The following is a 23,252-nucleotide window of genomic DNA, read 5'->3' on the forward strand; positions in this document are numbered from 1 at the left end:
GGTGCGAGTTGAATACCCTACTGACAGAGGGCTCCACAAGACGTTCCCAACAGACCCTCACAATGCGCTTGGGTCTGCCAAGTCTGTCCGGCTTCCTCCTCCGCCAGCGGATCTAACTCACCACCAGGTGGTGATCGGTTGACAACTCTGCCCCTCTCTTCACCCGAGTGTCCAAGACACGGGGCCGGAGGTCAGATGGCACGACAACAAAGTCAATCATTGACCTCCGGCCTAGTGTGTCCTGGTGCCATGTGCACTGATGAACACCCTTGTGCTTGAACATGGTGTTCGTTATGGACAAACCGTGGCTAGCACAGGGGTTCAGATCGGGGAAGCCGTTCTTCCCGATCACCCCTCCCCAGGTGTCACTGTCATTGCCCACGTGGGCGTTGAAGTCCCCCAGTAGAACAACGGAGTCCCCGGTCGGTGCACTGTCCAGTACTCCTCCCAAGGACTCCAAGAAGGCCGGGTACTCTGTACTGCTGTTCGGCCCATAGGCCGCCACAACAGTGAGAGACCTGTCCCCCACCCGAAGGCGGAGGGACGCGACCCTCTCGTTCACTGGGGTAAACTCCAACACATGGCGGTTGAGCTGAGGGGCTATAAGCAAGCCCACACCAGCCCGCCGCCTCTCCCGGCGGGCAACACCAGAGAAGTGGAGCGTCCAGCCCCTCTCGAGGAGCTGGGTTCCAGAGCCCAAACAGTGCGTGGAGGTGAGGCCGACTATATCTAGTCGGTATCGCTCAACTTTCCCCCCCAGCGAGGTGACATTCCATGTCCCCAGAGTTAGTCTCTGTGTCTGGAGATCTGGTCGCCGAGGCCCCTGCCGTCGACTGCCGCCCAGATCTCTCTGCACCGGCCCCTTATGGATCCTCCTGCGGGTGGTGGGCCCACGGGAGGGCGGCCCCATGTCGTTCCTTCGGGCTGTGCCCGGCCGGGCCTCCTGGGGTAAGACCCGGCCACCAGGCGCTCGCCATCGAGCACCCATCCCAGGCCTGGCTCCAGGATGGGGCCCCGGTGACGCCAATCCGGGCGACGTAAACGGCCTTGTTCTTTTACTCATCATAGGGGGCTTCTGAACCGATCTTTGTCCGACCCGTCACCTAGGACCTGTTTGCCTTGGGAGACCCTACCAGGGGCTTGAAGCCCCTGACAACATAGCTCCCAGGATCATTCGGGCGCTCAAACCCCTCCACCACGTTAAGGTGTCGGTTCAAGGAGAGGGTGGTCCAAAGTGCTCCATCAAAACAAAATTAGAACTGAATAGACTACTCAAAGTCATAGAGGTAAAAGAGAACTCTCATTACAGCAGATATTTGAGGAGACTGTCATCAAGCAGGAGACTAAAATCATTTCTGATCCCTCATGTTTTACACCCCCACTATGAGCTCCTCCCGCCCGCACGCCACTATAGGATTCCAACAAAAACAAGAAAAGATACCTGAACGCTTAACAAGTTTTGCCCTAAATCTGTGAACCTCCTTAATTCAGGCTATAGAAAAAGTTTTGGGCATCATGCCATTGAAAACATCCACAATTAGACTATTAAATAGGATTTTAAGTGTTAAAAGGCTAACATCACAACTTTAAGTTGCATTAGCATAATATGTAACAGAGTCTACAGAGTTAGCATCTGCTCTTGCATATACACTTGATAAGAGTTCAACTGTAACAAAAGAAAATTAGCTAAGCTTATTTGCATTTTGCGCCGCAGGCTTTTCTAGCTTTATTGTTTCTTCTCTGGACTAAAAGTTTAGAATTCTCTTCCTAGCTTGTGAACTTAACAAAAAACAGTTAGCCGTCTTAATTAAGCTACATACATAGAGCATCTCAGCTACGCTACGTAATTGCGTTGGCAGGCAGTTTTTCTTAAGTGTTCGTCCAATTCCAACTTTTGAGATGTTTCCAGTGTTTGATTTTGCTCTTTGTGTTGGTGTTGGCTTGCCATACAAAGCCACATCTGATGCCATTCCCATACATGCAACATGTTTTTTGTATTTCTTTTTTTCACTTTTGAAGGGACACAAACTACGGGTAGCCAAGATGATTCAGAAAGAGGCACGTTTCATGGTTTTGGAAGAGATTTTCAATGTGAATGTGGTAGTAGGAGGCGAACAGCTGCTGTCTGAGTGGAGTGATAACCGAAGCATGAGACATTGCTGAAAAAACATAAAAAAAAAGACCCTTTGGAAACTGCTGCAATGCATGAGTATTTCTGTTCACCTGCATGGTTCACAGCTGAAATGACGATCTATAAATGTCCATGATTGGTTTTATAGAAAAAGGCTGGTCTTTGGCATGTAGTGAAAAGGAAATATGATGGAAATTGTGCATGCATTGAACAAAATCATGCTCAACGATACTGGCAAAGGGTCTTTTTCTTGTCATTTTCTTTTTTTCTTTTTTCTGAATGGTGTCCAAATTACAGCTAGTTTGATCTCATTATAGAGGGGAAGTAGAAATACGAAAGTGCTAAATGGATATTGCCTAAAGGTGAAAAGAACAGAAACTTTAGTGAAGGTCATTTACATTATTATCAGCCAAGTGCACATTGACTCCACACTTAGCGTTCACAAATCTAAATCACCTCGATCGGATGTGACTGGGAGTAGGAAAACACTCCTAAATGTTTACATATTGTTCACCAAGGAAATCAGCACACTGCCTTTGTTTCTGTCTGTGATAGTAGCAGCTACGTTGCTAAGTGCTTCTAAATAATGTTTTGAGGAACAAATTCTAGTGATTTAGTTGAAAGTTAAATCAGCCTCTCAAGTATTCGTATGTGAAAAAGGTTAAATTATAGTATCAAAAGAGTATACTCTAGTCTGGGTGATGTGCATGGAAGCAATGTATATGGTGCACAGGCAAAATCATGTACTTTTAAATATATAATATATCGATTTAGTTTATCAAAAATAATGGTTGATTTCAAATGGCTCTAGTAAAGACATACTTCATAATAGACTACAGTTCACTACAGTTATTGCCCTACAACTGGTCAACAACTGAGTGAAATTTCAGACCTCTGGGTCCAGGTATATTGTAATGGTGCTTGTTACAATATTGATGTGCTTATAATTGTGTAATTACAGTACCAACTGAAATAAAGATAAATACATTTCTTCAAACTTGTCAAATGAAGTGTAAACTTTCAACTAATTCTTCTTAAAAATTAGGGCATAGGAAGTGGTGACTTAGCACCTTATCCCTCCATTAGCATTTAAATTAGCTGCCCCGTTGTGCACAGAATCCCTCCTGGAGTCTTTTCACATTGTTTTTATTTTGTGTGTTTTTTTGTTGTTTTTTTGAGGAGGAACAGCAAGTTGTAAATCATCAAAATAGTGAGTCAGGTCATGAGAGTCGAGTCATGACTTTGCAAGTTCACACTTCTGATACTCGGTATTGGCAAGTACTGAAAATAAACTATACATAAGATAAGATATTCCTTTATTGTCCCACATGGGGAAAATATACCCGTATCGTTTTGGAATAAGTAGTATCTCTAATTACAATACTCTTGAACATATGTGTTTGAGTAACAAAATAAACTAATAAGAAATAATTTAAATTAATGTATAACTATTTTGAATTGTTATAGATTATATGCTATCATCTTCAATAATAACATCACCGTACCATAATATTTTCCATACTGCTTCAAATATGCTACAATCATGCTCATCTAAGCAACAGCGTTCACCAGGAGCTCAGAGCTATTGAGTCCGGCTCTTTCCTATTTAAGCCTTGACGGTGCTGTGACCTCTACACCACCTTGTGTTCACCGAGGGCCGAGCAGGATTAGAAGACTCCATAAGGATTTGACCCGGCCAGGAACCTACAGAACACATCAGCTCATATACAGTCCTGTTACGTCCAAACGCACACGGGGGTGGAGAGCTGAGATGACATCGTTATCATTGACTTAAGGAGGATTTTTGTTCATTAATATTCCACCAGGGCAAAGTTCTCCAGTTTCATGGATGACCCTGAGCTTTGAAAGGAATATTTAATTAAACAAAAAATATATATATAAATAATAATAATGAAAAAATATGAATAAATAAATAGAAAACATTGTGTTCATAGTCATGTTAACACTTAAAAAGCTGTTAAGTGTTAAACCATTTTCTAAACACTAACCCTAATCTTAATCCTAAACTTAAGCTTCACTCCATTGAATGTGGTATGCTGTTTGCCCACCAACTAGAAGATTGCCAGTTCAATCATGTCCAAACTATTATTGTTGTGTTCCTGGACAAGACTTTTCTACACACATTAAATTATAACGTTTTAAACACATTTTATCAGACTATAGCCCAGTTGGTTCAGTCTTCACCCCATACACCAGAGGAATAGTTTGGGTCCACTCCATGATCCACTGATTAATGGACCAATAAGGATTAATTAAAACAATATAAACCAAAAACTGATTAGCAAATCTATTTACAGTTGTAGCCATAAGCGTTTCTAACCATAGTTATACAAGTTTGTCAAAGCCATTATCATGAAAAAACTGAAATGAAACATAATCATAATTATGCTGACACAAACACGTGTACACATGTGGCCATTTTCCATGTTGAAGATTAAAGAGGCAGCGTTAGTCAAAAGAACAGCCTGAAGGAATCCCCTGGTTGACAAGTCCAGACTGGAGCTGCCAGTCTGTCTGGCAGAGCGAGGACAGTGCTGTCTTTGTTAATTACATTACGCTGTATCATAATTAATGTGACCATCATTTATTGACACCTAATTTAGAGACGAAACATCACGCCGTTGCAATTTGGATACTTCTAATTGCGAGTGCCACAGGGGCCGGAAGACGAAGTGCAATTGGAAGCAAAGTCACAATTTGAATAGTCGCAATTTTCTAATGACAAAAGTTGGGGTTGTTTTAACTAATTTAATGTTATATAAATGTTAGAAGAAAAAAAAGTTAAACTTGTGATTAATCCTTGTGTCAAGAAGAGGACTACCCCATCTACAAACTCTTATAAATACCACACATCTTGGGACTTCAAATGGTTTTTGCTGTTGACGGATCATGTATAAACTTGATCAAGATATTTCACTTTTCATAATTTGAGAGTCTTCAGAGTCTTTTCCTGGTAAGAGTTTTATTTAAGCCAAGACAACACGAAACAATTTTTTTTTGCTTTGTCAATATGGAAGCTTTCACCAACAAGTAATACCGACACTGTTACTGTTACTTGGAATACATATAAGGGCAAAAGTGTGTTCAATGAATTTACAATGTATATGGTTGGAATACTGTTCTGTTTAGTTGTAATCCATCAACTGAGTTTATGGCATCAATAAGTATGAGAAATCCAGTATTTTTCAACTATTTCCAAATTTTGACAGGAGTAAAACTAGAATAAATATAGTATTTAAGTGCATAATTTGAAGAAAATGAAACTGTATGCATGTGCACTGAAGCTGTCGGTTGTATTTCACATGTGCACGGTCAGCTGAAGATTTATCAGAAATAACAATTACATTTTTGCCCTTCAACTGTTTAGCCAAAGCCAAAGCCCTCTGCAGGTTTTAGTTGACTCTTTTGATCAAATTGTCTTTACCAATTAGCACCCACCTAACTGTGCATTATCACTGTGTGTGCAGCTGCCTGTAAGGACTCCAAGCGTGCCCTAGAAGTGTCCCAGCATTCCGAGGACATGGGCCTGATTCTGGGCGCGTGTGCCGGGGGTCTGGTGGTCCTCATCCTGCTGCTCGGAGTCATCGTTATCATTGTCAAGAAAGGGTGAGTGAGGTTCATTTGAGCTGTTATTTTGTCTAACTAAAGTGTTTTTTTATCTTTACATTACCCGTGTTACATTGTACCTACGTCACTGAGTACAACGTAACATGCTGTGTACATAATGCACTATGTCGCAACATGTAATACCAATTACCCAAAGTTGTGTTTTATTTCTATGTATTTTTAACAAAATCACTAAAATGTCCTGCAGTGTGACTCTTTACTAAAATAACACATTCATCTCTACTGAAATCCAAAAGGTGCCCTGCGGTAACATGAAAAAACACATATTTAAAAAGATGGTTACACAAAATCCAGAAGGAACTCATCTGTTATTTGTGCTCCAGGAAAAGCTCTGGGGTTAAAGGGGTCAAAAAAACTGCAATTAAATTTTTATTCTGTAAAACATACAGCTCCTGTGGTGCGACAGCTTTATTTCCTGAGAAAAGACAATTCTAGTTATTATAAAAAAAAATCCTTCAGAATAGGACGGTTACATAATTATTTACCAATACACTATACATATCACATAATTTATTATTTTAGTTTTTTTAATTATAATTATTTTTCTTTTAGCGACAAAGACTCATCACACCGCAGGACAGACTTTAACTAACTAACTTTAAAACCTAACAATGTTATTACAGGTTGTATCATATTGGGTCACATTGTACAATGCTGGTACAATGTATCATGGGAAACGTAATAACTAATGTTTTAGATGAAAGAGATTGCAGCAGGAAAAAACATTTAGATTTTCTTGACAGCCACAAACTTTTCACAACATAAACACAAGTTGGTATGAGCAGTAGAGTATGGAATTAGTTTTATGAAATTGAACTTTCAGATGAGTTTCAATTTTAATCTTAATTTACGTAAAAGGCAGGGAAATTAAGCTTTTCATTGGGGAAACGTTGACAGAAAGTATTTTCAAAAGACCCATTCATGGATAAAATGGACTTCATTGACTCCCGACTGCTTTTATCAAACGACTCCCAAACCAATAACCAACAATTTACTTTCCATTAAAAGTGGTGCTGAATCGTGTTGGTGACTGCTGCCAATTATGCACATAAAATCACTTTTCACCACCTCTATTCAGGACTACCAGCATATTAACACACCCGTTGCAGAGCAGAGAGTTGCCATAACCTTTTAGCACACGGTTTAAAGTCACTCTGCTTCCCCTGTTACCTTACCAACGCGCCTCATTTATCTCTATTCACCCCGGCGGAAAAGTCTATTGAGAGCAGCATTTGGCAACGCGAGTGAATTACAACTGGAGTTAGCGCAATAGTGGCGCATTAATCCTCGCTGCACACCGCCTGCACCGAGCTTTTGTGTTTCATCTCATCTTTTAATTTCAAGGTGCGTTGGCAGAGTACATTCAAATGCATTTACTGCGCCGTGGCTGGCTCTTTTCCACCTGCAAATTACCTCAGTCGCCTCTCGCACCTGGGCTGTATTCTTCCCCAGCTCTCCAACAGTCATCTAAGTGTGAAATGTTCCATCAAGGGCCATGTTATTCCATTGCCCACTCAATTACAACGGGCGGGCGGCTGTGAGGAGCCAGTGGATGGGCGGGTAATTGGTTAGGAAGCTGGTTGTGCTTACTTTTTGTATTTCATATTTTTCAAAGGTGCTCTGTAGGCTTGTTTCCACTAGTTCATGTTGGAGCGGATGAGAACAGTCTGATAACAAGATGGCCAAAAGCAAATATAAATACATACTGATCATTTTTCACCAAACGCTGACTTGATTTTGTGATAAACAGCTGGATGCCCCGTGATGCTATTTTATGCTGTATGTAATAAAGCTAGCGCATGTTAGCATCAGCTAGCCGCATGGCATTGGGCAATTTAGCTCATCCATGTCTTATGTGATCCACTTGTAAACAAACCAACTAAGTTAAAAAGGTTGCATAGGTCATTTTTATTTCTTGGAATATTTTTTTTCATTTGAGTATTCACCAAGGTCACTGAAAGAGGTTGGAATTCAGTATAAATCTTCTGTTCTGCAACCCTTTAACTTGTTTGTCCCCTTTTAAAATGTTAGGGGAGCTTAAATTATTTGTATTTACTTTTTTATGTGTGACTATGATTATTATTTCCATCACTCATGTGAAATGTGGATTTGTAATAAGGCAGTGTTACAGTACAATAATCTAATTCTGGATTATAAACTGTTCCAAGATTTAAGATAAAATGCATTACCTTGAACATGTTTTCACTTCATGAATTAAAACTGGATTATGGAAGGAAATCCCCCATCTTATATTATTCAAAACCCAGAGACCGTGCTCAGTCTGAGGTTGGCTTGAAGTTAGATTGGGATGTGTCCTATAAAAATCACTGGAAGCATCTTCCATTCGCTGTGGTGCCCAGCCAGGCCATACTATTCAAAAGAATATGCATCTGACGAAATGATGACAGGAAATCTGGACTTGCATCTAAAAACAACCCTTTTTAAGCCTCGCTGCTTTTCCATGCAGCTCTATGCTCTGAGGCCGACGGCACACCAGAGGATTTTAGCCCCATTTTAAGCCTGATTTCGACTCTCCATAAGTTTGTGGCCCGAGTTGCGCTTCTCGTAAGCCACTTTTTCATTTTCACTGCAAATAAGAGTATCCTTGTTTTCATTTTGGCACCCCGTTGAACCACGTGACACTTATCAGAGTATTAATTTTCTCTGCCAGTTCTGTTGCACTCCTTCATGTGAGTGTGACAGGCTAAATAATCCTTGTGAATTATAACCATCTAGTGTGCAGCCGGCTTAAGTGACACTGATCAAAAACTGGCCTTTGGCATAGCAGCGGTCAGGCACTGGCTTTTATGATGGCTTTTTGGGGGAAAGCCAATCCGGGAGCTCAATCTTCAAACTATGCACATCATATGTTGGTTGTATTACTTTTGATGCACTAGGGTCATATAATATATATATATATATATATATATATATAATAGTGCGTGTGTGTTTTTAAATTATTATTATTATTAATGTATTTCATTGGAATAATAATAATAATTTTATTTTTTTTCAAGCGCCATCAAATAGATGAACAAACATGAAGCTCAACTAAACACATTGATCATCATATTCCAAAATAATCCGTATTATTTATTATGCACATTATTTTAACATATTATATTTAACATATACCTCTTGCATAAACTACCAATATACCACGGGCTTTAAAAAACACCTAATGTAATAATGATTAAGCCAATTGTGTGAAAATGCAGAAGAGAGAGGTCCTGGACCAACAACAAAAAATATGTATTTATTTTATTTAATGGTAACAAAGGATTCCATTCCGTCCTAAACATGGACGGCACTAATTTGAAGAATGGGGGTCCCAAACCTAAGGTGAGTCAGTTGGAAGTCAGAGGTACAAAGCCGCTGCTGCGCTCACAGCTTCTTCGACTTTTCCCTGCTGTGACCTCGATTGGCTGCTCTGGCTGTCCCTCAAAGTGGCTCTTATTTTCACCTTCTGTCAGCGGTGAAATCTAAGTAGACCTTACAGACCGCGACTGCGTCCCCCTAAACGACTTGGGGTTGGTAGCCTTACGCCGGAGGAGGCACGGAGATGACAAGCTGCCCCACTTTACGCACAGAAAAGTAGTTCCACGGAAATTATTGATTCTAGCCTCAAACCATCACTTAAGTCAAGATGTGTACTTTTTTCTTTAGACTTTTGCCAAGGAACGTGTTTGGTGATGGCTAAAGCTATTTAGGTTTAGGACATTTAGTGAGCCAGGCTATTAAATGTTGTTTAATATTACACACAATTACAAATCCTGTTGATTGACAGTACAGCTATGCATTTCACAATATAACAGACTGGGATCAGTACATTCTCCATACTCTATTGGTTGTTTATGTTGTGCTCTAAAATCAGAATCTGTTCGCTCCTCCTATAAATAATTATATAAACCCCCCTCACTGTCGCCCCCAGTGATTGCCCGCGGCTGCCACTGGTCCTAAAGGTAACACACTTCAGTTTAGAAAGGCAAAGAAAAGCACATGAAAGGACTTTCTTCAAACTGTCGCATTGCTCTGGAAATGTGAGTGTGGTTAACCTTACGCCATGCAGTAATCAAGCTATACAGCAAAATGGCAGAGATCATCAAATGGCTGTTTCCACTGCTGATTGTGGCATTGTTGTGTTCTCATCAGGGGCACCACTGCAAAAAAGGACACGGAACACTTTGCCAAATGCATACAAGCTGAGAAAAGAAAAGTTTACCTCTGCAGAATAGAACTTTGGAGTTTATTTTCTAATACAACTTTGTGATTTTTTAAAAGTCTTGTTAATATTTATTTTTAAACTAAACAAAGCAGGGGTGGCCAACCAGTCAGAGACGAAGAGCCACATTTTTTACTGTGTTACCGCAAAGAGCCACATCATACACATGGGCACACATGAAATGTGGACAGGCATTTTCGAGTGCAAGGACGGGGTCATTTTTATTAATAAATCTCAGAAAAAAGGGAATATTATCATTAAATCGGGCCGGGAAGCGTTTGATTAAAGTCCGCCTCGGCCCGCGCCATGACAGTTTAGTGAAGTGAAAATTTGCATGCTGCGTGCTGATTGGCCGACAAAGTATGTGTGCTTGGCTCTGATTGGCTGCCGAGCCGTGATCCGGAGAATGCCGAAGCTCCACTTCCATGCGCGGCGCACATACTCAGTGACTAGTCTTCGTGTTCTGGCAGTGAAGTGTCGTGCGTGTTGGCCCGGCAGTTAGTGACGCGCCTTCATGTACACTGATTTGTAAGATCGAAACCTGACATGAACTTTTAATCTTGCATTTTTTTCCTCGTCTCCCAACTAATTTATTTCAATATCAAATTAGTTCAGGGGTTTTGGATTAAGAGTTCATGTCAGGTATCGATCTTACGGACCTCCGCATTCAAAGCCATGTCGCTAACTGCTGGGCCAACACGCGGGCCGATATCAACGCAGCACTTGTGGGCACTACCCTGCGGGCGTCTCCCCATACGCAGAGCGCCGTCTGGTACAACACAAACACAAATGTTGATATGAACGTAAAAGAGCCGCATGAAACCAGGCAAAGAGCCGCATTCGGCTAGCGAGCCGCGGTTTCGCCACCCCTGATATAAAGGTTTAGATAAAAATCAAACAAAGCTGTTTAAATGTCACGGCTTGACAATTACAATGTATTATTAGCGCTGAAGACTGATTTAGATCACTTTAGGAGGATTCATGTATACTTCCTATCTTCTCTCTAAATTGTTTTTAAGAGGTATCTAAAGCCCTCTGGTGCCTCTGAAAGTTCACACTTTACTATGATTGGTCAAATCTACCTGTCACTTGCTGACCAATAGGAGGAGTGGGTCAGGAAATTGTGTGTGTTTGAGTATAAAGCTGCAGAGAAGCAATCACATTATGACAATATCACAACATACATAAGATATACATTCACACTTACACACAAAATAGGTCTGCAACGAATGACTATAAAACTAACAAACTACAAACAAATAACCTGTTACAACTACCTTAACCTCAACATTATTTTTTGCTAAACTTGACTCAGAGGAAGCTAAAGGGACGGCGCTTTAGGTCATCCTGATGGAATATATTTGCAGCCAAACTAGGACACAAAACATTTACAATTGTTTTGTGTTGATTTGATGTAATTACTCATCTGTCTGAGTCATTAAACATATTTTCTGAATATATGGCATGTTTTGGATTTTTTGTATTGTCCACATTAGTGATCCCGCTCCAACCCGACCTTGCATTTACGCCGTATTGCATATCCATGTGTATCTGTGCGTTCAGCCGCGTCCAAATTCAGTTCCTCATTAGGCTAATTTTCCCAGTGAATATGATATGATATGCATTTTGAAGCTTAACACACAGAGAACAGGTAACTGCTCCTGCACACAATCATTATTTGATTGCTATACTGGTTTAAAATTATCTCAATAATCTATACATTGCGATGAATTGATTAACTTGTTTCATATAGATTATGTTTACTTACTTAACCCGGACTTGATCAAGACTAAACCAGAACTAGAACTGGATCACACCATGTCTACATCAGGACTAAACTGTGCTCAAACCAAAATCAAACCAGGACTGAAAGTTTTTACTTTTCTCAATGTCAAAGCTGCATCCAACACAAAACTTTGCATTTCAATTCATTCCAGGCTACATCTGTACAATCTGTACAAGTCAATCTAAAACTACAATAAGCCATAGTGAAAATAAACATAAGAAAATGGAACTCAATATTTAGTTTTCATTTCTGTGAGTTGATGCATCTCCTGCCTTACCTTTGCTGTTTGTGTTTGGTGATGACTTACAGGAGCATTCACTGAGCATCCTCATCGATCGCTCTGATAAACCATACACACTCTTTTTGTTCTCTCACTCTGCCTCTGCTCTCCTCATGCTATCAGAAGGGACTTCTATCCTTACCCTTACTATCCGTAAGTTACTATTTCTCCATCATGGTCAAACTTGCACTTACCATTTCCTCCCCTCTTTGCTTGCCGTAGGATTTTAGCGTGGAAGTAAACAGTAGCCCCTGAGAAGCCTCTTTGCTTTGTGCTATATTTGCATGATTATTTTAATCAGTGTTTAAAAGGTAAAATAAGATAAGATAACCTTTATTTGGCCCACAATGGGGAAATTCCAGTTAGGTACAGATTAGGTACAGAAAACGATTAGGCACAGATTTATAATAATAAAAAAACTGTTATTTTATATAAAAAAAAAAAAAAACTCTTATGAAAAGCCTCTTATACTCTTAATTAAAATACAAAGTAACAAAGCATTTAAAGATGATATAGTTCAATGTCGACAGGAACGACCAACATCAGAATCTAATTAATCTGAAAATAACTATTACAATGTCTATTTCACACAAATGGTCCCACGTCACTCAAAGAAAACTTACTTACTTTGAGTCTAATTTCTTTTGTTTTCATTGTGGTATTGAAATCCATATGAAACATTTTCCTCAGTATTCAAATCAATTTGATCTAAATTATACTAATTACAACTTCTTGTAACTACTAAAAGCTATAGCAAAAAGTAAATGCCTACTGTTTAGAGACATTTGACCAGCCAAGGGAGATACAATTAAATATCCTTTAAAACAAAACTCTCAAAGTTGTGCTGTCTATTTGTAATCATAATGTTTGGACAGTCCATTCAAGTTCTATTATAGCGAAATACAACATGAAGACAATTTCTCTGACTTGATCTTGTGATAAGTCGCTGTATTTCCACTGACGCTAACGTTGAGCCCACAGACTTAGCAAAACAAAGCTCTCACACGTCAGCTGTTTCCTGTTTATCGACGCACTGCACTTGTATTTCCAGTGCATAACACATCAAACAGCCTCAGCCAAACCCAATACATTACATAAAGAGAGGTTAAAGCGCAGTGTAGAAGTACTCTCTTGAAAGCCTTGTATACCGCAAACTGTAACAAATGCAAATATCACAAGAAAGGGTCAAAGGGTGCTACTACTTCTTCCACCTCATATTCTAGTATCATTCCATCCAAAAGGTTTCACTCTCCTTTGTCAGCTCCTCGCTAGCTTCAATCTAGTCTCCTCTATTCCCCTGTACTTCCAATTTCTCATCTCTTCAACCACATTTAGCTATTTCTTTGCACTGTATCCTTACTTATTTCTGTGTTTCTTTCCACTCTCTCCATCCTCGTCTTCTCTCTCTCTTTCTTTCTTTCTTTCTTTCTTTCTTTCTCGCTCGCTACAGCAGGAAGAAGGTGGCCATCAACAAGGCAGCCATGTCGTACAGGCAGGAGAAGAGCCGCAAGCTGAGCTCCTTGGACTGCAGCATGACGGAACAGAGCACCCTTCAGCAGGACGCCAGCCTGGCCCACTCCTTCCTGGACGCCCACGGGTGCAACGCTCGAAGTAAGGCGTCAGCGAGAACATATGGGTGCTCGGGAGCGGAAGAGAGTTGAGGTGGTTGACACTTGGGAGGTTTGCGAGTGTATGTTTCCAATCTGCTGTGCCAGACAAAAGGTGCACTCTTGTTCTTGTAAATAAGCCGTACTGCCACTCGGATTTGCAGATTCTGTTTCCCCGTCACACGTCCTCGGGAAGGTGAGTTCAAGTGGACACAGAAAGGAAATACCCCAGTGGACTGGGAAAAGAGTAGATTTTTTTCTGAAGTGTAGTCATATTTTCTGAACTTGTGACTTTTGCCTTAGGGCCAAGCACCAGGAGTGGAGAAATCAGATAAAAGCCAATGGCAAGTTAAGTTTTAAAGGCAGAAAAATACTTCAATTGCTTGGTTGGAAAACATTTTAGTCCTGAGGAGCATGCAATGTTTACTTCAAATGTGTGGAGTCACTGGATGAAAAATAAAAGTCAAACTGCTGTATGTAACTTTCTGGGGGAGGTTCCGCCACAGAATGTTGATATATATTTAAAATCCAAGTAATTTGACCTAAAATGCTTAATGCTCCTGTTATGAAGGTACTGTTCCAACAAGATATATGATTTTGTTTTGTACATATAAATGACACAATATGGATATGTTAGAATCCAGAGCTTCAGATTTCTTTTAAGCTCTGCGGATATTTTGGGATGAGTATGTAGAGTCAATTCCCCTAAAAGTATGATTACTATCCTAATTATTGTTCACACGTTTTACTGAATAATAAATTTACAATAAAGGAAAAATGTAAAGAAATTGTTTTAGACATCCTCAACCCTTTTTATTATTAAGGCGGAAATGTAATCATATTTTGTGGAATGTCATTGCAATATTTAAGTAAATCTAAAAAAAAATAAAAAAATCTATCTATATCTGGTCAATCTATCTCCAAATGTAGTACAACATGAAAACTGCACAGCTTCCAAAGAAAATTAAACATATTTAAAAAAATGTAACATTATTGTTGAGAAAAGCAACAATAAGACTTCAAGAACACATCAATGTATTCTCCTTTACATGCAGCTATACCATAGAGCTGTTTTGTTTTTTTAAGAACCAGCAATATTTAAAAACTATCCTTCATAATAATTCATGAACTGAAGGTAATACTAAAATAAAACTGACCATAGCTTCATTTGGCCAATCTCTTGCTAACTGCACATTTGCATTCCCAGACGACCAGCGCAGCTCAGTGAATGAGTCGAGCAGTCTGCTGGGCGGCTCTCCACATCGCCACTGCCGGCGGAAAAGCTCACCCTACCACACGGGCCAGCTGCACCCAGCTGTGAGGGTGGCCGACCTGCTCCAGCACATCAACCAGATGAAGACGGCAGAGGGCTATGGCTTCAAGCAGGAGTATGAGGTGAGACATCTGGGGGGAAAAAAGTGGAATTATGAATCAAACAGTGCAGTGCAACTGCAAAATGGTTAACACTCACATTGCAGAGAAGTTTCAGGCTCTAAAAAGTATTTGAGTCATTGGGGACCTTTCCATTAGAAGTTAACATGTTCTCCCAGTCCTGTCCTGATACGATCATTTGTATTTATGTATTTAAGAGACCGTGTATATAAAGATACAAGCAAAACTACGCCCATAAATATGCAGGATTGTAGCCACGGCTGCTTAAGGCTCATGTACTGTATGCTCTGCTCCTACAAACGCTACAAAGGCTTCTGTCTTCAGCGTTGTTCCGTCCATCACACAGCCTCACATGTGTTGACCACTGGAGACAGTACTGAACAGGGTAATCTGATCTATAAAAAGTAGCGAGTACAAGCTCTAAACCAAATAATCATTCTCTCACCTCGTTTAACCCAAACCCTCTTTTTTCCAACAAATGTGATCTAAAATGTTTGTTTTGTTATTGGTCTATTCCTTTTTGTTCAGTTCTCTGACTTTAGTCTGTGGTGGTTTTACCCAAACACAGATTTGACATTAGAAATGGTTGGAAGTGTGCTGCCTGGTGGTTGAGTGGTTAAGGCGGCACCACATATGCCAGGCTCAATGTGCAGCCGGTTCAATGTCCTGTGTTCAAATTCTGCCTCCTTCAGTGTGCAGAAGGCTTTAAGGCAAGTTTCTGCTCCATGCATGCTTCTGTGGTCTGTTAAATAATCACCAGTTCAAAGTTCAAAGAGCAGTTTTCAGATAATATTTGACACTTTATAAATAAATTGTGTCTAGTGTCTTCACTACTGCCCCCAGTGACCAACACATGCACAGCTCTTTAGTTACATTCACAAGTGTGGAGACGGACCAATGATGGACAGAGCACTGCAGAATATCCATATGAGTTATCAAAGTACAGAGCACAAATACTAATGCCCTGACTTTCCAGCTTGGTACTCCTTTTATCAGGTTTTAAGATGGATGCACCCAAGTGTCATTGTTGGATGGGTGCACTATTAGAACCCTGTAGTTTAGACCTTAGCATACATATTTTGAAATGCCGCTGATTTGTTCATTCTAATATTAGGTGCTGTTTTTGTCTTGAAAACAAAAAAAAAAACAGTTTGCAGTGGTCCAAAGAGCAAAGCAATTAGCGTGATGATTTAATAAGTGCTTTTCGCATCTCTCAAAGACAAGAGGCCAGAGCAAAGTTTACCTTCACAGTGAAGCTAACAAATGCACTATGCACTTTCTGCTTTAAGATTACATAAAGATTAGACACAGCTACTGTATCAAAGTAAAATATGTTGTTTCCCTTTCTCTTAGGGTGAAAATGAGAAAAGGGCAAGGACAAATTTCCCTATGGCAACTTTATTGTCCCCATAGGGATATTTGTCCTCTAGATTTGACCCTTTAATGCTCATCGACTCACACACACACACAAAAAGCAATCCTGTTTTGCTTTCCTAAACGGCACTGCTCTTCTCAAAGTGCATCAGTATGCAGCGGAGACATTTTAGAGGACAGTGTGCTTTCAACTTTGTGTCAACAATTTGTCCCAATTTCTTTGTAATGTGACAGAGCACTGATGCATTGGTCGCGGCTGTTAGGATGTGGCCTTTTCACGCTTATCTGAAAGAAAGATGAAGCGCGCTGTGGAAGAGAGCCAAAGTGAGCCTGCGTTCTCTCTCAAGTGGCGCTAACTTCCAATTACACAAAAAAGCTTGTCAATGCCACCTCAATCTACACTTGCATACCACGAACTTAGAGTCAATGTATCCTGTTTATATGTTTTTGCTTTTATTATTTAATTTGACCAAGAGTGTTTGGTCACTCATGTTATATCTTCTTCCTTTTGTTGTGGTAAGTGCAATGAGGAGACAGAGTTGAGGAACAACACATCATGGCAGTTAGGTGTGATAACGCATTGATACATTTCGGGCTTACGTACTTGCTCACTGGCCTCTCCAAACGAGCTGTAAAACAGCTGCAGTACATCCAGAACGCTGCTGCTCGGGTCCTGACCAGAACCAAGAAGTACCATCACATTAGTCCTGTTCTCAGGTCTCTGCACTGCCCCCTGTGGCTCAGAGAATAGACTTTAAAGCAGCTTTGCTTGTGTACAAGTCTCTCCATGGCCTAGCACCAAAGTACATCTCAGACATGTTAGTGAACCATCTCGGATTCTGAGGACCTAAAATTTAATATGACTGGCCATAAATATATTGCTGTATTATAAACTACAGGATACAGCCAATGCAGCCTTACTATAAAACACATTCTAAAATAGTTTTTACTCATTTGTAGTAGTTCTTTATGGAAGATATTATTAACTTAAACAACAATTGAATATCTCTGTGTACAAACATGTACAAAGTTTCCCATACAGTGTTTGTTTTGCATACCGAAGCAGCTTGTTGTCTGGGATTTAGCACGCCTCATGTGGCCCGCTGCCAGCCATTTTAATTTGGAGAGCCTCTTCTTACTAATTAGACTTACACAATGAAGGAAGAGTGGAGTGGAGGGCTTTGTGTTGTGTTTTCAGGCCCAGCACACAAAACCTGTGGAACAATATCCAAGTGAAACTTGCCAAATGTTTAATGTGGTGTGTTTAATATTCATGAGCACGTTCTAAATTCCAGCTTTGCTTCATCTGCATTACAAAGATTACTGCCGTATGGATGGTGGAATTTATAACAGATAATGTAGGTTTCTATCAGAGCTGGTTATTAAGGTATTTTTCATTTACATTACAATCCTTTTCACAAGGGGTGATAGTACTTGCTATAGTTCATCAAAATTCAAAGAAACAGTTGTGCCAATACTTTTAGTTATATATCTGCTATAACTACCTTAATATGATATATCAGTAATATATATCCATCTACACAAGCCCGTATAATTGCGCCCTTTAGCACGTAATAATCATGCCAGACCAATTGTTGACAGTGTTCTATCTATCCAATGAGAGCAAGCCTTTTCTCGTCGTCACTTCCGCTAAACATGTAGCATGGCGCCAGATTGAGTGACCGGCCTTCGATGTGGAGGAAGAGTTATTTGGTGCAATATAGCAGACTGTAAAGCACTCCTTCTATGCTCCACGACAAGAAGCAGTAGTGGGGTTTGCAAAATCAATTAAAGGTTGAATGAACGATTTTTTTGGCCCAAATCTGAGTCTTATTTCCTCGTGGCGTGGACTGCCGATTAGTACTGCCACGTATCAATCATAAAACGCACCTACCGCTCACCTGCAGCCGCGAGCGGATCGTCCCACGTTTCCGCGTGTCTTAAGCGCATTGATCTATGATAATATAGTTCCCTCAGTGTACGGGACAAAATGAAGACGGAGAATGACAGTTCGAGCTGACTCAGAAGTAGACGGAAATCTACGGGAGACGAGAGATGCGATGCGCTCCGTTGCGCTAATAAACAAACGCACGAGTGTGTTGTATCAGTCCGCACGGGGGAGTGCGCATGCGCACTTCCGCCTGCGTTCTCAAATCGCCGAAAAATCATCCATTGCGCCTTTAACAAAATTAACACACTTCTTAAAGGATCCATGTTGTCCACTGTCAGGCATAAACAAGGATGCATATGTGATGTGTATTCATAAATTGTCACAGATGTTTGGGAACTTAAAACGCCTGTTACCCATGTCCTCACTCAAAAACAAAACCAGAGTTTACCAAAATCTTCACTTTGGTCGGAGTTTTCCAAAAGCACCGTTTTAAAAGACATAATCCTGCGGTTATGTGTGAATGTCAGGTCAAATTGTAAAGAATATATGCGTTTTATCAGATACGCGTGTACATGGCCTAATTACTTCTATGGATGTAACAATAACCAAGATATTCATAAATACAGTCAAAATTCTCAAAATAATATTGTTGGCTGTCACAATAGATTAAATTATAAGCTTCTTACTTAAATTCATTGTTTTGTTGCAGCAGCAGCTAAAAAACTGAGAGAACTACAGAGACCATGATCCTTTGCTCTGTTTCAGTGCAGACAACAAAGAAATAACTGTTATTTAGCATTTTTAATTTAAATTTTCATGGAATATTACAGAAATGATTCATACTTGTCAAGGACTTTAAGAAGAAAGAGTAGCAGTTCTATCCTTCTGTTAGAGTCGCTACAATATTGCCATAAATATCTTACAGTGAGATGAATATCATGGTAATATTGAACCGTGAGTCATGAACCACGTTGTTAGTTTAAGTTCACACCCGGACTACGACAGAGTCTGAGGACTACGAAACGTCTGAGGAATAAAGTCTGGCGGTAATGCAACACTCGGATGCCAACCGCCATAAAACAACAACAACAACAACAACAACAACATCTCTCACCAAACGATGACGTCATGTGCTACCTGTTTATCTTACACAGTTCTATGGATTACACACACTTTTGGTCAGGAAAAAGTTACAAAAAGTTACCAGGGCAAGTAACTGTAATGTTATTTAAAATTGTAATGTATTAGATCATAGTGTTACATCTGATTACAGTACTTTGTAACTAGCTACTGCCCAATACTGATTTTGACTCCAATGTGTTTTCATGCTGCTCCTAATTCAAAGTCGCCTGTATCACCCTCCATCTGAAGAAAGTCTGATGCACTTTTTGATTCATTAAGCCTTCCCCTAAGGGCCCAACGAATTCAACACCCTCCAAAATCAATATATGGGTGGCTCTCTCTCTTGGCAGTCTGGCTTTCCTTCGCCCAGAGAAATAAACAAGATGAAGGGGGTGAGGCAAGCACCACTGTCAGCCTTCATAAGCCTTATTTCCCACTGGATTGTTGGGGCTGTTGCTGATCGGACATGTTGGAGGCCTGAGAAGTAGCCATGGATACTGTGGTTACAAAATAAGATCCAGAAAAGAGGAGATAGAATATGTCCCTGCACTGCAAGAAAAAAAATCCCCTGCATTTGACCAACCATTCACTTCTGCTGGGTAAGCTCGACAGGAGCAATGTGCAACCTAACATGTGCTAGGTTTGGTCAGGACTACCTAGCAGGAGGATTAGCCTTGAGCTAAGGATTGTGTCTCATGGAGTTTCAAGATTAAACCAATGTACATTTCAAGATGCTGAATATTAAACTTAACCTTCATTCATAACATATTCTGACATTATAAGGCTTGTTTCCACTAGTTCGATTTGGATCAAATTGGTATGGTTCGAATGAACTTTCGCTGTGTGAACACACAGACCCATTTAAGCAATCCAAAGTGGACCATGCTCACTTTTGGATCCTTTTGGCTCAACAATAGCTGAGTAGGAGCTAAATACCAGAGCGAGATGATTGGACAAGAGAGAACTCAAAATCAGGTGAAAACGAGACGGCAAAAAGCAAGATATAGACAGACAATAGTAGTTCCTCACCAAATGCTGGCTTGATCTTGGGATAAAATGCCGTTCCACTGATGCTAGCTTATACTGTATGTTGGGCCACATGTTTCCTGTTTATCAATGCATGGCACTCGCGTACAGACCCAAAATATTTCCAATGAAGAATGCGTTAACATTATCCAAACCAACTCATTACATGAATAGACTTCAAACGCAGTGTAAATATGCAGAGAAGTTAAATAAATGCCGTAAATAAATAAGTAATTTCTTGTTTACTTGGTTACTAAGCTTCTATTTGTGGATTGTTGATGTCAGCTTTGGCCAGGCCCTGAGCAATAAAACGCAATGCGCCATTAAAAGAACTGTTCCAAAGCGTGCCTAGATGAACCAGGGCACGTCGAAATGTGGCTCTAGTGTTATCATTTAATTTACTAGTTGTGACTAAGCAGCTTATTGGGTTGTTTTGTGGCTGTTTTAATACAACCAAATGTAATCAGTAACACAAGCGTTCAATCCCAAGATCTGTTGTACATGTTTTAGGCCAGGATTTGGAATAACATGGATTACTTGGATTTGCTAGTTTGCTTTTTACATTTTTGGTGGTGTCATTTGTCCAAGGTCTAACCTTGTAAGTGGAAATTGAACCATCAATTTTCTAAAGAGTTGATGTTGGGGGAAATGACAGTGCTCTCTCTGCCAGATTTGTGTATTTCATTATCCATTGTTCTTGCTTACAAGAGCATCAGTTAAAATCAACTAAAAGAAAATCAATAGATTTTTATGCTTGCAATTTGTTTTTTATGGCCGCGCAGATTGCAAAAGCATCTCTAACACAGAGACCAATATTTTCCTACTTAGTTCCATTTTTTCCACCACTTATTATTTTGATCCCAACTTTCTTTTCTATTTCTCAGCATCAGCAGGCGGCGGTGTATGGCTAAAGTGCCGTAATAAGCCCCAAACAACAGACTCACGGTGTTAGCAAGCAGCTGGTAAACATAGCATTTAGTTAAAAGTTTTTTCCCAGTTGGTTAAGAGCAAAACACAGAAATGCAAATCCTGCCACAATGAGGGAATAATAAGTCTGTAATATAAATGATATCTTGTCTCTGGATCGTCTCAAAGTACAATTAAGGCTGAGAGAAAAGAATGCAAGCAGGTGGGCCATTTAGCGTTTGGAGGCTTTAAGTATTGTGCTTTTTGGTGGTTCCCAAACATTACATAAACGCTACAGTGTAACTGTACCCTTTAAAATAATTTAATAATAATTTACCATCTGATAAAAGGGATTGATCAAGCTTCTGGGCAAGTAAAACATGAAGGTAAAGTTGATGAAGGTGAAGTCCCTTAATCTCATTTTTAGTGATATTGGCTTGGTCATAAAACCAAACAAACTCTCAGTCTACAGTCTGTCAGTCCGTTCCCCCGACAGCAGCTTTACTATTGCTTTAACTATATTGGCCAAAGAAAATCTAGGCAGTATTTGAAATCTGATAGTTCTTTGTGGCCTTCATGTTACCACTTATATTTAGAGTATATCAGACATAAGATACAAAAACCTGCACTTTCAATTGGATGAAGTTTGTGTCTCAGTTGTGGTGATAATGCACAAGGTGAAGTTTAGACTAGGGCTTCTGTTTCATCCAACATCCCCACCAAGAACATATGACCACAGTCAAATTTAAAGAACCGGACATTTTTACTAAAATGTCTGATTTCGTAAAGTTTTAGTAGGTGGTGTGTCATTGTATCTTTTCAACCAACAAAGTGTGCTGCAACTCAAACAGGTTGATAAACACTGGAGTAAGTGGTTGGTGGTGGTCAAATGCCCCAATGACCACCAATCACTTCTTCCAGTATGGCACAGATTAGCAGCTACCCCAGTTTATCCTTAAAATGTCTTAAAATCGAGGATTAGGAACTGATGTTATACTAGATTCTGTTCATGGTGAAACAACTGCAGGAGCATTTGAGAAAAGACAGACATTTGAACTGCCAAACTACTCCAAGAATATTTTGATCTTTTTAGAGAATGTTTTGTCATCTAAATTATTGCAGCCTTTGCAATTTCATAATTGAGTGTGATATATTGTGCAGCCCTAATGCTACAGTGTAACTATGTACAATACGCTAAGTACCTAGATGCCACACTGAAAAAAATACATACAGGGCGGCAAGAAAATTAAAATATCTTTTAATCCTGTTCATTTCTCCCAAAATAGTTAGAATGTTCAATTTTGGCTATCCATTTGACAAAAATATCTGCGAACTTTCATAAATGACTTACTGTTGACAATGTGTGTTAACAGAACACAATCCCAAAATAAACCTCTCCTCAGCGTTCCAATCCAGCTGCCGTGTGCGACCTTCGGCGTCGAGAAGAAAAGATGTTTTGAGAGACGGATAAAACCTTGGCCATCCGTCTAGGTTTCTAACGCCTCAGCCCGCTCTTATTGTGCTCTTCCCCTCCCTCTGCCCCGCCATCGCGCCTTTGTATTGATTTAGGTTCAATGATTCAGCCGGCAGCAGATTTACTGGATGGGTGTCATAAACAGCTGTCAGGAATGTTGCAGTCTTACATGGTGGAGTTATGTGGAGTCATCTCAAGGCTGATTTGATCTCCTCACCCGTCTGTGCAATGCTAGGCGCGTCGTAATGATGACTAGACAAGATGCGAGGATGCTAGGAATGTCGTACACCTCCGAGACCTTCGACAAACTATTGTAAAAGCATTACACAAGCAGTTTTAAGGTTGTTCCGTCAAAAAAAAAAAGGTTGTCTTGACTTTGAACGTAATAGCAAC

The 23,252-nt window shown here is 40.1% G+C and overlaps 1 protein-coding gene across 5 annotated transcripts in view; it reads left to right on the forward strand.

Moving 5' to 3' along the window:
* Window positions 1–23,252, forward strand: part of LOC140361637 (receptor-type tyrosine-protein phosphatase U-like) — a 422,151-nt gene that overhangs the window by 323,812 nt on the left and 75,087 nt on the right. For 4 of the 5 annotated variants that reach the window (XM_072447383.1, XM_072447385.1, XM_072447384.1 and 1 more), the window contains exons 14-17: window positions 5,620–5,758; window positions 12,191–12,220; window positions 13,518–13,678; window positions 14,882–15,069. In XM_072447383.1, coding sequence (XP_072303484.1) covers window positions 5,620–5,758; window positions 12,191–12,220; window positions 13,518–13,678; window positions 14,882–15,069 — 518 coding nt within the window. The remainder of the gene's footprint in view (window positions 1–5,619; window positions 5,759–12,190; window positions 12,221–13,517; window positions 13,679–14,881; window positions 15,070–23,252) is intronic. The other variant, XM_072447388.1, reaches the window with a different exon arrangement.

The sequence above is a fragment of the Eucyclogobius newberryi genome, unplaced genomic scaffold, assembly GCF_026437365.1.
Source record: "Eucyclogobius newberryi isolate DKJ021-1_F unplaced genomic scaffold, fEucNew1.0.hap1 SCAF_16, whole genome shotgun sequence".
Taxonomy (NCBI): Eukaryota; Metazoa; Chordata; class Actinopteri; order Gobiiformes; family Gobiidae; genus Eucyclogobius; species Eucyclogobius newberryi.